Raw genomic sequence first — 17307 nt, 5'->3', positions numbered from 1 at the left:
AAACCCAAAAACTAAAGATAAAAAAAAATTATCAAAAGCAACAGAACATTTGCACATGATCAATACCGATATGTGACAGACATGAAACAAAATCACAATGGAATCATAACCAGGACAAAAGAGCAAGACATCATGAAATGCTGTCATGAGGTCACAGAGAAGCAAAACGAGTTAGTAGCAGATACGTCCTTCAATCACCAACAGTGTTAATTTGTATATCGTTAGAATACTAATCAAGTTAATTCATGAGTCAGACGTGACAGCGAGCAGAGCACCTCAAAGTCTTAAATGGTTAATTTCACAAACTGTATCATATTATTCATCATATTAAATTCAACAGGTAACATGTTCATTAATATTTGGTGTATGATGTTTTTGCTCATTATTGTCAGTTTTCTGTTATGAAGCACTAAAGATTATTATAATTCTGAGTCTCAGAAATCTGAAAAAAATCCTCATAGCAGAGAACAGCGGCTGAGCACATTTTCATGCTTCCTGGAAACAGGTGAGGTATAACTAAGGCGAAAACAAACTTGGTGTTATTTGCATATGCAGCATTACGTATATCCTGTTTCATCCGAATGTTCTAAACTATGTGTTCTGCAGAGCCCGACCAATATATCGGCTGGCCAGTAATATCTGCCGATATGAGCCTTTCGCTAATATATCGGTATTTTCGTCAGTATGAAATGCAGAAAAACACTCTGTTGGAAATAGTGGTCTTAGGTAACTTGTCCAGCATACTGGGGGACAACAGCACTGTTTACAATGCTGTCAAGTATGGCTGGGACCCCATCAGCTCTTGGTTACATTAGCTACAAGAGACAGAGGCAAAGCAACCAGCTGTCATTCATTTTCATTCAGTTTTACAGCGACAAGAGGCAAGTGGTTGCTATGCCATCAGCTAGGAGGGGCCAAAATAGCGGAGAGGTCTCACTCACTCATTTTGAACTGTTTACACCAATCAAGGGTCACAAGCAGGCTGGAGCCTATCCCAGCAGTCACAGGGCGTGAGGTGGGGTTCAGCCTGGACAGGGCGCCAGTCTGTCACAGGGCCACATACAGACAAATACAGTCACACCTATGGACAAAACGTTTCCAGTCCACCTAACCTGCATGTCTTTGGGAGGAAGCCGGAGGACATGGAGGGAACCCACACAAACACAAGGACAACACGCAAACTCCACACAGAAAGGCCACAGGTAGGAATCAATCCCATGACTGTCTTGCTGTGCGGAAACAGTGCTAACCACTAAACCACCGTTCTGCCTGAGGAAAAGTCTTCTTTATGCAAATGCTACGCGATGTGAGATGGCAACTGCCAACTTGAGTGAAGGCAGCGTGTTGTACAAGTTGGTTATGAAACATCAAACCTCAGTTACATATTGTTGTCATGAGGGTTTGATCAAGAAATACTAGGAATCATTGCCATTTTTGTGTAAATACTGTCAGATATATACGAGTAGGTATCATATTTTTCATTCCATAATATCGGTATCATATCGGCCCTTAAAAAAAAAATCCATATTGGTCAGGCTCTAATATTTTCATGAAGCAGTTGGTATATCTTACAAAAAGTTATACAGGGTATTTTGTGCACAATCCCACAAAAATCTGTGCACGTGCAACACGTGTTTGGCAAAAAATATTCAAAACATAGCGTTGGATTCGGGTTAGCTTCGGGGTTACAATAATGATAAGAGGAATATCCCTTTCTGTGGCCACATGATGACATGGGTTATATATAAATTGTTGTGCATTACTTTTGTATGTTTAACTATGAACGTTTCATGAGAACGGGATGTTCTAAATTATCACATCTATGCCAGGTGCAATACCCGCCTGAATCACGGGGGCAGTATGAGGAATTAGAGACACTGTGACTGAAGGGTTTTGAAGAATATTCTCCTGCTACAGCTATGAGACTGGCAACATGAAAAGGAGATATTATGGTATCAATAGAGGAATGACTCAATCCTAATCTGGCCCCTGGTGGTTAAACGTGTTAGTCCTTCATGAATACGTAAGGTACACAGACAAGTATGCAAACAAAGTTGCTTCAGTGAAACTGCAGTATGTCTCCCTTAATGTTTACTAGATTTGCTAGCTTTAGCTGCTTTGGTGGCTTTGATGTCCATTTTGGTCTTCTGAATACGAGAGAAGATCTCCTTAAAAAGGGCCTTGTACTCCGGAGTGTTCTGTCCCAGACGTTTGTCCACCGCCTCCACCTGCTTGCTGATGCTCTCAATGGCCTCAGGGGTGGAGGGCGACTGGGTGGGTGTAGGGGGAGGGGCGGGGGTGGGGCCCATAGCACAATCTTTCATGGATGGGTCTCGCGAGACAGGTCGTGACGTCTGGACACCAGCATGACACAGGCTCTCTTCATGGCGTTTACACTTCCCTAATAGCTCTTCGTATTTCTCCAGCAGGGCGTGGTACTGCTCGTCCACCTCCCTGAGGATGGACATCCCTCTCTTCCTCACACTGTTGGCGTGGAGAGCGTAGCTCCCTCTCCTGCGGCCCGATGCATCGCGGGCCACAATGGCATTGAGCGCTGTGTCGCTGCAGCTTTTCCTCACTGGATTGGACTCTGGGAGAACCTCTCCTCCCGCGCCATCTCCACCCTCCGTCTGCTCCCTCACGCCGCCTCCTGTCTCCCCAGCATCACCTTCCAGGAACGTATCGGTCTCTGGGGTGATGTTGAGGACGGTCTGGGTCAGACCCACGCCATCATCCTCGCCACTTAGCAGGAAAGTCCGAGCGCGGCGTAGCTGCTGCAGCTCGTATAGCTCCATCTCCAGCTCACGTAGCCTCGCCTGGCAGCTCTCGGCATCCTGAAAGACAATGACAATCACGCTGAAGTCTGCACAGTTAACACCTGCCAAGCTTTAGAACAGGGGTGGGCATCGAGGGCCGAGACACTGCAGGTTTTCCATGCAACCATTCACCTCAGCAGGTGGGTTGCTGGTTGTCAATGAAATCACCTGCTGAGACACCTGATCATTAATGAAATCACCTGCTGAGGTGACTGGTTGCACGGAAAACCTGCAGTGTCTCGGCCCTTTATGGCACATGATTGCCCACCCCTGCTTTAGAAGGTAAACCAAAAATGTTCTTCACCTTCACCCGTGTCTGCAGGCGTGAGAACTCAGCCAGGAGGAGGTTACATTCTCGCTCCACCCCCTCTCTACGACTTCTCTCACTGCGGATGGCTCCCCGCAGGGCCGACACCGCCTCCCTCAAATGCCAGTTCTCTTCTTCAAATGGCTGATGCTTTGCATCCACGGAAAAGCTCTCAGCTCTGCCCACCACAAACTCATCCTCGTACCTGACAAAATAACAAGTGTAAGTTTAAGACCTGGAGCAGCTTCCAGAACAGAAGGTTCCCAGTTCAAGGCCATTTTCCACGTACACCTGGAGCTGCATCAGGTGACGGCATCTGGTGTAAAATCTGTGCCAAACCATCATGTGGATCCATATTTGGGCCACTGTGGTGATTACAAACAAAAAGCAAGAGGTCAAACGAAATTACTAGGACCTACGTTTTGATTACTTTCTGGAGAACCTTCTTGAAGTTGAGCGTACACAAATTTAATTAGTCAGACTGTTGGGTTGTCAGTCAGCATTTCCCAATGAGGTGTTAAAATGCCAGAGACTCTAGATGTTGCTGACAACAACCTTAAGTAACTCACAGGCTGCAGCTTTATAGCCCGTTCACACTCTGACGATTAGCCAAACGTTTGCCGATGGAAAGTGAAAAGTTGATTAACGTTGACTAGTGCCAAGGTCCACCAGACTCCACAGAAGCTAAAAGGATGTCAGTCAGGCAACACAGATATTTGCCGCGGTCCAAGAAAAATTTTCTACATGCTTAAAATCTTCAACATTCATCCTAAAAGAGTTGAGCTCCACTACCGCCAAGTCACGTCTGTTACTACACTGTTACTGCTCTGTTCGCCTCCGCTGGCCAATGTCGGAGGCTTGACTGGACACATCACCTCCTCTGCATCACTTGGTGTAAAGACACATGTAGGAATATGATGAACCTGTTTCGACAACACATCGGTAGCAAGTGATGCAATCACAGAGTTAAGTGCATCACCTGAACTTGCAAATGGTGATTCGATGGTCAGCTACACCTAGCTACGCTACTGCTTCGTGAAGGGCGCTACCAATGTGCCTGCCCTCCGAGGGCGAAAGCTGGTTTAGGAAATGAATTATTTATTTAGTATTTTGGTGAAAACAAAGTAACAACTAGGCATAGATAAAAGCTCACCTTAAATGTAATTTGGTCCATTGGTTCATTGATTAACTGATTCCATCTGCTGAAAGTGATACTAAATAGTGAAATCACCTGGTGGAGTCAGTGGCTGCAAAGAAAACCTGCACCCTCTTGGCCCTTTCTGGAACAAGTTGCCCACCCCTGATTTACATCAATACACAGACACCTGATTTGCTTTAAATGTACTATGAACTGGTCAAGGAGCATTAACTTTGCCTGTGTGGTAAACAAAATCAACATAGCTGATAGCTGCAGGCAGTGTAATAAATAAATGTACCCTTTTTAATTTTATGTTCAATTCACACTTTGTTAATACTGTCATACCATTTCACAACAGGAAAGTTATGCTTTTTTTCAGTTATATGTACACAATGCCCTTGTGTACTTTTATGTTAATAAATGGTTTAGTAGTCTTTACACAATAAACTTGTGTATGACACCCTGTGCAATATTTACACTTGTGCACGTGCAAATGAGTGTATTCGGCAACGTGCAGTACAACCCAGTACTGTAATTCGCAATTCAACCAGGCACTGAAGCACTTTGCACGTAGCACTTGTCACTTTAATGCAGTACATTTGCACCTCAATCACCCATCATCATAAAACTCTTTTGGTTCCTCCACCTGTCGGCTGCTCATTAACGATCAATTGTTGCTACTTTGAATTTGTAAATATTTGTATGTATATTCGGTTTTAATTGCTTTCTGTCATGATTGATTTGTTTTGGTATGTTGTGTGTTCTTAGTCTGTTTCTATGCTACTGGGACTACAGATGGAAATTAGCATCCTGCTACAATCCGGCATATTTACATGTAACTATGTTCGTTAATATGCATTGTCCCATTTCAAATAAACGTGACTTACCGTATTTTTCGGACTATAAGTTGCACTTTTTTACATGTTTTGGCTGGGGGTGCGACCTATACTCCAGAGCGACTTATAAATGAAAAATATACCGGTAGATTCTCAATTAATTTACCGTAATAAAACAATTTTATGTGACAGAGTCGCTCTATGTTTTAAAATGGCCACCGGAAACGGAAATGCAATGCATCATGGGCACTGTAGTATGGCGGCCGCCCTATAGGTCACGCTGGTCGCGATAACCAATCGGAGAACAGAACACTGGACGCGTATTCCTCACCTCACCCAGACAATGATTGTGAAACAGCGTGTGAAGCAGATGAACACGGTGTTTGCTGTTATTTGGGGAGGGCGAACAAAACAGCTTCAACCCTTGGATATCAGTGTAAGCAGAGTGTTTAAGTTGACGCTGAGAGCTGCATGGGAGCACTGGGTGAGCGACAGCGGAGGATTAGCTTGGAAGGAGCTGGCGTCGACACCACGGGGAGGTCATGAGCTGCGCAGGTAGGTGCTGCATGAACATCGGCAGCTGACACCTGGTGTGTACTATGGTCCACAGCGGGTAATGTGTTAGAAAAGAACCGTTCAGCGATGGTGCGGGTTATGGTTCGGCTCACAATGTGGTCCGCAAAATACAAACATATCTGTAGGTAAAATGCAGCTCACGAGAGGGCGCTCAAGGCTTGTGTGACTGTTCCTGCGACTTCTGACTACCATAAAAAAATAAAAATTTCAACATTACTGATAACAAGACAACGGAGAAGGCCCAAAAAATATGCCACCAAAAAGAAAATCATACTCTGCAGATTACAAGTTGCGACTGGTGAAATATGCATCCGAAAACGGTAGCCGTCACAATATTATCATCTGAACTTTTCATGTTAAGTTAACATACCTGTATGTCCATGTGACTTATACTCCGGTGTGACTTATAGTCCGGAAAATACGGTACTTACTAACATCAGGTGAGGCGGTGCCAATGTGCGGCAGCACAGTAGTAAAAATATGAAGAAGGTCCCTGGTTTTTCAGGAAATGTGTATTTGAGGGGAAGCCATTAAACTTTTGATTTACTGTAATTTAACTTGGAATAACAAAAGTCTACATTAAACAAAGAACTTTATCAGACTGCATCATATCGCACCAAATCGAATGATATCGAATTGTTCTAAAACAAAATGTATCCTTCCTGAATCGTATCGTAGCACATGTATTTCGATACATATCATTTTATAAGGGTGAGACGCCTGCCCCTAATATTAATCCAAAGATATATGAAAGAACCTCATTACTTAATTTGTTGTTTATTATTTAGAGCGCCATCTACAGTCCAGTGTTGTTTAGTGAATGTGTTTTCCAGTGTTGTAAAAATGTTCTGCTCTTCTCCAGTGTCCAGGAAAAGATTAAAAATGTCGCACCTTGGTGCTGTGCAAAGCTCCCTCAGGCAGGGAAAGGAGTGGATGGTCTTGCGTCTTTCTCTCTTCTCTCTCCTGACGCGGAGCTGCTCCATGGAGCGAAGTTGTTCCACCTGCCCTGACAGAGACTCCACCTGGTTCTGCAAAGCCTCAATGGTTCCTGTTAACCTGTTCCATGAGGACGGCAGAAAGCATGAGCAAAAAACAAAAGAGGATAAAGGAGAAACACAAGGAAAACTTCGAGTCAAACTCACGTCTCGATCTTCTGCTGAGACGTCTTGCTGTCCATCACCAGCATGTGGTTGGTGGTTTCTAGTTCTCTGGCAGTCCCGTCCAGCTGCTCATATACTTTAGCGTGCTGTTCATTCATGTCCCGAAGAACCTCCAGCTGCTTGGACAGGTACTGCAAAAACACGACACAGCACATCTTATTCAAAACACCACAACAGACAGGAGCTAACGAGTTGGTGAGGGACGGACATGTTGGTGACACGGAGACGTCTTGGGGACTTGACTGTTGCTTTTGCATCCTAAGCGTGGAGCTAATCATCATTCACAAACGCCACTATCTGTAGTAAAACTGGGCGGCGGCTTGGTGATGAATGCATGTTATCAAAACACACAATTTGTTGAATAGAGCTGACTTTTGGATCAGCTACATGCAAACGAGCCAAGACAGTCGGATTTGTGATCTACTGCTTCTTTTGCACTTGGTGAGGTGTCGAGAAGTTGTTTTACAAGTGACTGCAAATGCTTGTGGTCTGTTCTGCCTGTTCATATGGTTCTCAGTTTTTTGTTTGATTTTTTGGTTTTTTAATATTGGGATTATCAGATAGGTTTCCTGTTGGTGAACACTGAGCTTATTTTGTCACGTTCTGCTTTCGTTTTGTGCTCCTGTCACCCGTTAGCTCCACTTAATGTATGATCACTGGAGGAAAAATGCAGCTCATGACTTTTAATGTCCACAACAAAGTAAACTGTTAGGAAAACAGCAGCGCAGTCCCAAAAAATATGACTTTATAAGATCTTTAGACCAAAACAAATGAACTCTTCTTCTTCTTTTGAAATTTTTTGCAGCTAGCAAACCGAGACGGTGCATTACCGCCACCAACTGTTTGGGCGTGGAACTGAAATGAACTGAATGAATGGACTCTGACGTATATTGTCAAAAATAACCCGGAAATATTTACTACGCGAGTAACAACCCTGATTTCCGGTAATTTCCGGAAAACTTTCATCACTGATTTTTGAACAATCCTCACCTGGTTAAGCTCCCACATCATGTCATCTGGTTAAGTTCTCACAACAGCATTCAAGCACTGCCTCCTTTCCACACCTGACCTCCTGATCATCACACACCCACTCAAGTCTTCGGACTTCTGCTTCACATATCAACATGTCCACTCACTCTTTCACATCTGAGTCAACCCGCCGTCCACACCAGATGTCCACACCATGCTGCTCTTCACTCCTTCCCACGTCTCTAAGTCACACCATGTTATAATACTGCATGAACAGACACATCAGACAACTGCCTCCATTCTGGACAGTGTTTACATCCACTGAGGTGTTCCTGTGAAATATCCACAGGAATTACTCAAGAAAATATTTTAATCTCCCTGAGTGGCCAAATTAACTTAACAAATCAAACCTCAATCTCCTGCACTTGCTCTTCATTAGTGATGTACATCTGCTGCAGCGAGTCCTCCAGCTCCTTGTTCCTCTCCAGCAGCGTCTTTCCAAGCTCCGCCGCCAGGTGGAGGTCTAGAGGCAATGAGATAAAAGTCAAAGGAGAGGAAGGAAAGAGGGAGTCAAAAGAAAAAAACAGGAAGCCTAATAATTCTAATTCTGAGTGCACACATCCAGAGAAAATGAGGTCCAATCACCTCTGCAGTGACCTGGTAATGTCACGCATAGTGGAGCAGCCTCTCTCTCTGTGCTGACTCACTTCCTGTCCCACGTCATCAATCGCAACAAAAGTACACACTGAATGTACGTGTCAAATCCTTTCACTGGGAGTGATTTTAACACCAGAGGCTGCTTTCAGTTCAGTTCTGCTGCACCTCCAACTCCAATGAGTCAGCATGCAGCATTACAACCATGAGTCAGCAGAATTCATCTGCAGGTATGACTCAGCAAGACGTGGATTAGAAGAGGTTTTTTATCATCATAGAGTCATGATTAGTGTCATCAAGGAGGCTGTTTTCACTATTTGACTGATTGTGAAAAAAAAAAATTCAAACCATATGAACCAATTAAAGTAATTTCATTAGGCTTTATGTTCTTTCAGTGTTGGGCTTTTTTTGGGACGGGGGTATTCTATTTATTTATTTGCTGTTGTTGCTTTTTTTGGGTGAATTTGAGCTAATCAAAGCACTGGAAAATGCTTTGGGGTTCATGTGGTTGAACATCCTGTTTTCATACGCAGTGCATCCGGAAAGTATTTTTATTTATTTATTTATTTTTTGTGCACCTGCTCTGAGTGCTTTTAAGGTGAAAATCCCTGAAGTTTTCACAAAGATGCTGTGTCACTGCAGCGTGCTTTCAGCTAACCAGGAGGTTTATTTTTACTGATCTGTCAATCAAAATCTATCACAAAAGATCCAAAATACAGAGCATCCAGAAAGTATTCACAGAGCTTCACTTTTTCCACATTTTATGTTACAGTCTTATTCCAAAATGGATTAAATTCATTTTTCCTCTCAAAATTCTACACACAATACCCCATAATGACAATGCGAAAAAAGCTTTTTTGAGATTTGAAAATTTATTAAAAATAAAAACTAATAAATCACGTGTACATAAGTATTCACAGCCTTTATCATGAAGCTCAAAATTGAGCTCAGGTGTCTCATGTTTCCACTGATCATCCTTGAGATGTTTCTACAGCTTAATTGGAGTTCACCTGGGGTAAATTCAGTTGATTGGACATGATTTGGAAAGACACACACCTCTCTACATATAAGGTCCCACAGCTGACAGTCAGAGCACAAACCAAGCATGAAGTCAAAGGAATTGTCTGTAGACCTCTGAGACAGGATTGTCTGGAGCACAAATCTGGTGAAGAGTACAGAAACATTTCTGCTGCTTTGAAGGTCGCAATGAGCACAGTGACCTCCATCATCCACCAGGACTCTTCCTACAGCCGGCTGCCAGTCTAAGCTGAGTGACTGGGAGAGAAGAACCTTAGTCGGCGAGGTGACCAAGAACCTTATGGTCACTTTATCAGAGCTCCAGCATTCCTCTGTGGAGAGAGGAAAACCTTCCAGAAGGACAACCATCTCTGCAGCAATCCACTAATCACGCCCGTATGGTAGAGTAGCCAGACGGAAGCCACTCCTTAGTAAAAGGCACATGGCAGCCCAACTAGAGTTTGACAAAAGACACCTGAAGGACTCTCAGACCAGGAGAAACAAAATTCTCTGGTCTGATGAGACAATGATTGAACTCTTTGGCGTGATGTTTGGAGGAAACCAGGCACCATCCCTACAGTGAAGCATGGTGGTGGCAGCATCACGCTGTGGGGATGTTTTTCAACAGCAGGAACTGGGAGACTAGTCAGGATTGAGGGAAAGATGAATGCAGCAATGTACAGAGACATCCTGGATGAAAACCTGCTCCAGAGCGCGCTTGACCTCAGACTGGGGCGACGGTTCATCTTTCAGCAGGACAATGACCCTAAGCACACAGCAGAGATATCAAAGGAGTGGCTTCAGGACAACTCTGTGAATGTCCTTGAGTGGTCCAGCCAGAGCCCAGACCTGAATCTGACTGAACATCTCTGGAGAGATCTGAAAATGTCTGTGCACCAACGCTCCCCATCCAACCTGATGGAGCTTGAGAGATGCTGCAAAGAGGAATGGACCAAACTGCCCAAAGATAGGTGCACCAAGCTTGTGGAATCATATTCAAGAAGACTTCAGGCTGTAATTGTTGCCAAAGGTGCATCAACAAAGTACTAAACAAAAGCTGTGAATACTTATGGACGTGTGACTCCTTAGTTTTTTTATTTTTAATAAATTTGCAAAACTTAAAACGTTTTCATGTTGTCATTATGGGGTGTTGTGAATAGAATTTTGAGGGAAAATGAATTTCCTCAAACACTTGAATTTCCTTTAACACACTTTGAGTACTTGGGGGGGGGAGCTGCAGGAAATCGAGACAGTCACCCAAAAACACAAAGTGACAACAGAATAATAAACGAGGAAGACAAGACGAGAATGATGATGAAAGCAGCAGCAGGAAAGGGCGAGCCAGTCGATTCTCTGCACCATCGCACAAAGCAGCAAGTCAAGACTCCAGACCACCGGCACACGTGCCAGTGCACATTTTAATGCAAAATACACGTGCACACATGCAGACTGTGTGTGGGGATGGAAGTGCTGTGATCACCCTCGAGCTCCAGTCAAATGGAGCATCTTTTTTCTTTGTTTGTTTTTCAGCAAACTGCTTCTGGACAAACAGCAGACTGGGATCTTTACTGTCCAACATTCTGCCCTCAGGTGGAACAAAATACATACCAAGCCACAATCAGAGCTTTAAAACAATAGAGGAAGTGTCCCAGCAGATGTGACACCAACAAACGGTCGGGTCCAGCTGATACGAAACCATCAGAGTGCTGGAGTGGAGCCAGCGAGGGACACACGATGGAACAAAAACACAAACATCCTCACCATTTCCACCACTTGTCTGCTAACGTGTTGAAATGCGTGAGAGTTAACGACGTGCACCTCATTTAAACGGGATTCAAAGGAAGTCTCAGTCCAAAACACGAGGCGTCCATATCATGTTTTCTGGGCGCCAGCATCATTTTTTGCAATCGTTCTAAATGAGACAGGACACATGCACCTGCTGCCAGATTTTTTTTTTTTTTATTAGATTTTTTGTGAACCTGCTCTGAATGCTTTTAAAGTGAAAATCCCTGATCTTTTCATAAAGATGCTGTGTCGTCACTGCAGCGTGCTTTCAGCTAACTGGGAGGTTTATTTTTGCTGATCTGTCAATCAAAATCTATCACAAAAGATCGAAAATAGAGAGCGTCTAGAAAGTATTCACAGCGTTTCACTTTGTCCACATTTTATGTTACAGCCTTATTCCAAAATGGAGTAAAGTCATTTCTTCCCTCAAAATTCTACTCACAACACTCCATAATGACAACATGAAAACTTTTTTTTTTTTTGCTAATTTATTAGAAATAAAAAACTAAGAAATCACATGTATGCAAGTATTCACACCCGGTGTTTGAACACGTCACAAACTGTTGATCTACTGGGGATTTTCACACACAACCATCTCCAGAGTCAACAGAAAATCTTCACGTAACATTTATCTGTGCCACGTCTTTGGGTCCCACTCCCCACTTTTTTTTTTTTAGCCTTTCCTGCCCATCACCCCCAGTGAAGCCCCGAGCCTTCACCCACTGCTGCAGATCTATTTTTATTGTCAGGTCTACTGATGTCTGACTGACATAACAAGACAAAACAGCTAATAAATCCAAGAGGACATGTTCCTGTTTCGCTCTGCAGGTAATTATCACAGGAAGACATCTGGTTTCATTCACATGTGCTCATTTAGTTTCAAAATGACAGAACAAAAACATTTTGCTGCTTTTTGTGGTGAGGCTCAGTCAGACAGTCGTCACATCACTCTGTCTAATAACCGAGAAATGGGAGCAAATTATGACTCCTGATTTAGGTTAATTAGCCGGCAATGAAATGTCCTGCGGTCCTCTAACGCAGCAGTTTTCCACTGCAGCTGGAGTTTGCAGCAGATTAACACATGAAAATCCTGAATAACACCTGACAGCCAATAGGCTTTGATGTATGACCCTTGTTTTATGCATACTAAATGAGGAAGATAACAATGTGGTTACACACATTCAGGAAGTGGGGAAACAAATCAATGCACAAAAATTGTAATTTTTTTTTTATTGAAAATATAATAGCAGCTGTGCAAAAATTAAATTCTCTTAAATGGCTGAGGGTTAGAGTTTAATTTCTCTTTAAAAATCTGAGTAACAGTCACAGACCTGTGCAGTGGTTTTGCACACTTCCAGATGTCCTGTGCAGTGGCAGACTTCCAATGGGGTCTGGGTCCAATTTCATAATTTTTCATCAGTTTTAAGTTCTAACCCCAATCATGAAAATGCTCTTGGTGGTCATCATCAGTATTATTTTTGCCATACAAGCAAACAACCTGCAGCACAATGATAACCAACCGCTGTAACACCAACCCCGGTCTCCCCTACATCCTGGTCCAAAAACGCAGAATATGAACTTTTGATTTTTTTTTTAATTATTATTAATGTTTAGTGTTAAATTTTTAATAATATGAGGGAAATATGAGTTTTATTTGCACGTTTGCAAGCTACAAAGTAAATATGGTGAAACGTTATTCAGGTTTCCAGTGGATTTGGAACCATTTCTGGTCCTTATGCTGCCTTTGTTAAAGATGCTGTCACCGGCCCCGGTCACCGGCCCCCGGCCCCGGTCTCACCCTGCTCCAGGTCCTGCTGGTCGTACCACGGTTCCTCCTCCTCGGTCACGAACTCCTCCATGATCCCGGAGCTCAGCATGGGCGACTCCCTCCCGACGAACAATAGTCCTCCTCCAGGCTCCCGGACAGTTCCCGTCTACGTGGTTCCTTCCTCTCGTCTGTTTCCTCCTTCACTCCTCCCCTCTTCTCCTCCTCTCATCCCCCCATCCTCACTCGGCAGCGCTCCATCCCGGTCACCGGTCCACGGAGCGGCTGCTGCTGCAGAGGACGTGGCAGAGATGGCGCAATAAACGCAACTCCTTTCTCCCTGATGTCAGCGAAATACTCACGATGCCTTGAGGTGCTGCTCGTAAAGTAGGAGGACAAGACGGGAATGATGATGAAATCAATTTTCAACTCCCAGGGACGGGAGTTGAAAGTTAGCAGTAGCTATACTCTGTGTGCATCGCATCAGCTGCAGGCTTTGTTTTGTAACTATGTTTGATTGCATTGTCCCTGTCAAATAAATACATAAAGTCCAACGCCTTTGCCCCAGTATCGCGCTCTAGAGGGTTTTTTTCTCTCTGCATAAAACCCGGTGGAAGAATGAAGCTGTTCCATTCCGGTGCTCATCAAGATCCACACGTGGGTTCAGGATCACTTTGTTTATTTTACATGATCAGATTTAGCGGCATTAAAGCCGGTTTCAGTGATGACTGCATCAGCTTCTGGATTTTTTTTTTTTTTCATATGAAGTGTTTTTTCATCACTTCATCAAATTTCTTAAAAACAGACCCATCAGTCTTATATAATGAAATGCAGAAAGTGGACTTTCACTCTTGCCGTATTTATGGGACGTGTGAGATCAACCACATCTCACACCAGGTCATGATGGCAGCTCCAAAACTCATTTAACCTATTTTGTGACAGCATCATGAAATTATTTTGGGTGAAATTTGGGGTGACACACTTGGGGGGGATTGGGATTATGGTTATGGTTAAAAATAGTGACTGAAACTTGACTGTGTCACGAAAACGTGATACATTTCATGAGAGTATTATGAAAATAACAATAATACGTGAGACTGAGCTGCATCGTCCCTTCGGCTGCATCGGCCCTCGCTCACACTCGGGAGGTCATCCACGCTTGGCTGGATCGGGGCTTGGACCCCGTGTCATCCCGCTGACGGGTCCATCCATCCATCCATCCATTTTCTAATGCTTTATCCGGAGTCGGGTCGCGGGGGCAGCAGCTCAAGCAAAGCCACCCAGACCCCCTGATCCACACACACCTCCCCCAGCTCCCCAGGGGGAACCCAAGGCCTTCCCAAGCCAGCCAAGAGATGTAGTCCCTCCAGTGTGTCTTGGGTCTTCCCCGGGGCCTCCTCCCAATGGGACATCTCCGGAACACCTCTCCAGCGAGGCGTCCAGGGGGCATCCGGGAAAGATGCCCGAACCACCTCAACTGACTCCTTTCGACGTGGAGGAGCAGCGGCTCGACTCCAAGTTCCTCCCAAGTGACCAAGCTCCTCACCCTATCTCTAAGGGAGTGCCCAGCCACCCTGCGGAGGAAACTCATCTCGGCCGCTTGTACTCGTGCTCTCGTTCTTTCGGTCATGAGCCAAATCTCATGACCATAGGTGAGGATCGGAACATAGATCGATCGGTAAATCGAGAGCTTTGCCCCCCTACTCAGCTCTCTCTTCACCACGACGGTCTGATACAGCGACTGCATCACTGCAGACTCTGCACCGATCCGTCTATCGATCTCACGCTCCATCCGTCCCTCACTTGTGAACAAGACCCCCGAGAATACTTAAACTCCTCCACTTGAGGCAAGGACACTCCACCGACCTGAAGAGGGCAAAGCACCTTTTTCCAGTCGAGAACCATGGCCTCGGATTTGGAGGCGCTGATCTTCATCCCGGACACTTCACACTTGGCTGCAAAACCGGCCCAGTGCAACGCTGAAGGTCCTGATTTGACGAAGCCAACAGAACCACATCATCCACAAACAGCAGACACGAGATTCTGTGTTCCCAACCCAGACCCCCTCATACACCCTGGCTGCACCTAGACATTCTGTCCATAAAAATAATGAACACAACCGGTGACAAAGGGCAGCCCTGGCGGAGGCCAACGTGCACTGGAAACAGGTTGACTTACTACCGGCAATGCAAAACCAGCTCCTGCTGCGGTCGTACAGGGACCGGATAGCCCTTAGCAAAGGACCCCGGACCCCGTACTCCGGAGCACCCCCCACAGGGTGCCCCGAGGGACATGGTCAAGATGCCGTTCTCCAGATCCACAAAACACATGTGGACTGGTTGGGCAAACTCCCATGAACCCTTGAGCACCCATGGAGCGGTATAGCTGGTCCAGTGTGCTGGCAACCAGGACGAAAACCACACTGCTCCTCCTGAATCCAAGGTTTGACCATCGATCGAATTCTCGTCTCCAGTACTCTGGAATAGACCTTACCGGGGAGGCTGAGGAGTGTGATCCCCCTATAGTTGGAACACACCCTCCGGTCCCCCTTCTTAAACAGAGGGACCACCACCCCGGTCTGCCAATCCAGAGGCACTGTCCCCAATCGCCACGCGATGTTGCAGAGGCTTGTCAGCCAAGACAGTCCCACAACATCCAGAGACTTAAGGTACTCAGGACGGATTTCGTCCACCCCAGGAGCCTTGCTACTGAGGAGCTTCTAACCACCTCGGTGACTTCGGCCTGGGTAATGGATGAGTCTGCCTCCGAGTCCCCAGTCTCTGCTTCCTCTTCGGAAGACGTGACGATGGGATTGAGGAGATCCTCAAAGTATTCCTTCCCCGCCTGACACATCCCAGTCAGGGTCAACAGCTCCCCACCCACACCGTAAACAGTGCTGGTGGAGAGCTGCTTCTCCGCCTCCTGAGGCTCAGACGGTTTGCCATAATCTCTTCGAGGCCAACCGATAGTCTCCTCCATGGCCTCCCCGCAACTCCTCCCAGGACCCGAGTTTTTGCCTCTGCGACCGCACAGGCTGCGGCACGCTTGGCCTGGCGGTACCTGTCAGCTGCCACCTACCAACAAAGATAAGTAGGACTCCTTCTTCAGCTTGACGGCATCCCTTACTTCCGGCGTCCACCACCAGGTTCAGGGATTGCCGCCGCGACAAGCACCAGAGACCTTGTGACCACAGCTACGAGCAGCCGCATCGACAATGGAGGTGGAGAACATGGTCCACTCGGACTCCTCCCCTGGGATCTGGGAGAAGCTCTCCCGGAGGTGGGAGTTGAAGACCTCGCTGACAGAGGGTTCCGCCAGTCGTTCCCAGCAGACCCTCACGATACGTTAGGGCCTGCCAGGTCTGACTGGCTTCCTCCCCTTCCAGACTTAGACTTAGACAACTTTATTCATCCCACCAGGGGCAATTGGTTTCGGCAGCCTGCATACCGGCACATTAACATACAACAACAACAACAAAAACAAAAAACAGAATAAGATAAAAAATATATATATATATACAACATCCATACATCCTCATACCTATACATCTACACCTCACAAAGAATTTAAAAGACGGATAACAGAAGGGATAAAGGATTTTAACAATCGATTCGTCCTGCAGACAGGTGAAACATAACGTCGACCCGAAGGCAACAGAGAAAATTCACCTGCTAACACATGTCCGGAAGAAGACAAAATACATCTTGCCTTCCTTATCATTTGTTGTTCACAAAAACTACCTAGGTCTCTAGTTTCCATTCCAATGATCTTTGAACATATCCTTGTAATACTATACAACCTATTTTTATCCTTCAGAGCCAAGCTGGAAAACCAGCAGATAAAAGAAAACATAAAGGCTTTCAATAAAAGACTGATAAAAGCGGCCCATGATAACAGGCCTAACAGAGAAGGAATTCAGTTTGCGCAGAAGGTACACTCTCTGTTGCCCTCGTTTCACAATATCTGCTGTATTTACATCAAATTTCAACTTCTCATCAAAGAAAGTGCCTAAATATTTATATGCAGAGACTTTTTCCACGGCTTTACCATGAATAACAGTGTCCACAGCTGACCCTTTATTTCGTCTGAAATCAATTATTAACTCCTTCGTTTTGGATACATTTAAGTCCAAGTGATTTGCATCACACCATGAGACAAAATCAGTGAGGGCCTCCCCGTGTTCTGACTCATCTCCCTGAAGGAGCGACAGCAAAGCAGTATCATCAGAAAACTTAACCAAATAACTGCCCTGCCTAACACTTCTGCATTCATCTGTATATAAAA

General features: G+C 45.1%; 1 protein-coding gene across 1 annotated transcript; it reads right to left on the bottom strand.

Annotated features, from left to right (window-relative positions):
* Positions 1-1480: 1480 nt before the first annotated feature.
* On the bottom strand, positions 1481-13258 carry LOC117530447 (cerebellar degeneration-related protein 2-like). Its single transcript, XM_034193327.1, has 7 exons — positions 13057-13258; positions 8213-8325; positions 6816-6964; positions 6565-6729; positions 3121-3328; positions 2062-2834; positions 1481-2031 (listed from the first exon to the last, which is right to left on the bottom strand). The coding sequence occupies exons 1-6, from the start codon at positions 13133-13135 to the stop codon at positions 2085-2087; spliced, it is 1464 nt and encodes a 487-aa protein (XP_034049218.1). The 5' UTR covers positions 13136-13258; the 3' UTR covers positions 1481-2031; positions 2062-2084.
* Positions 13259-17307: the final 4049 nt, after the last annotated feature.

The sequence above is a fragment of the Thalassophryne amazonica genome, chromosome 18 (genome assembly GCF_902500255.1).
Source record: "Thalassophryne amazonica chromosome 18, fThaAma1.1, whole genome shotgun sequence".
NCBI lineage: Eukaryota > Metazoa > Chordata > Actinopteri > Batrachoidiformes > Batrachoididae > Thalassophryne > Thalassophryne amazonica.
This window is presented reverse-complemented; position numbering and strand designations above follow the sequence as displayed.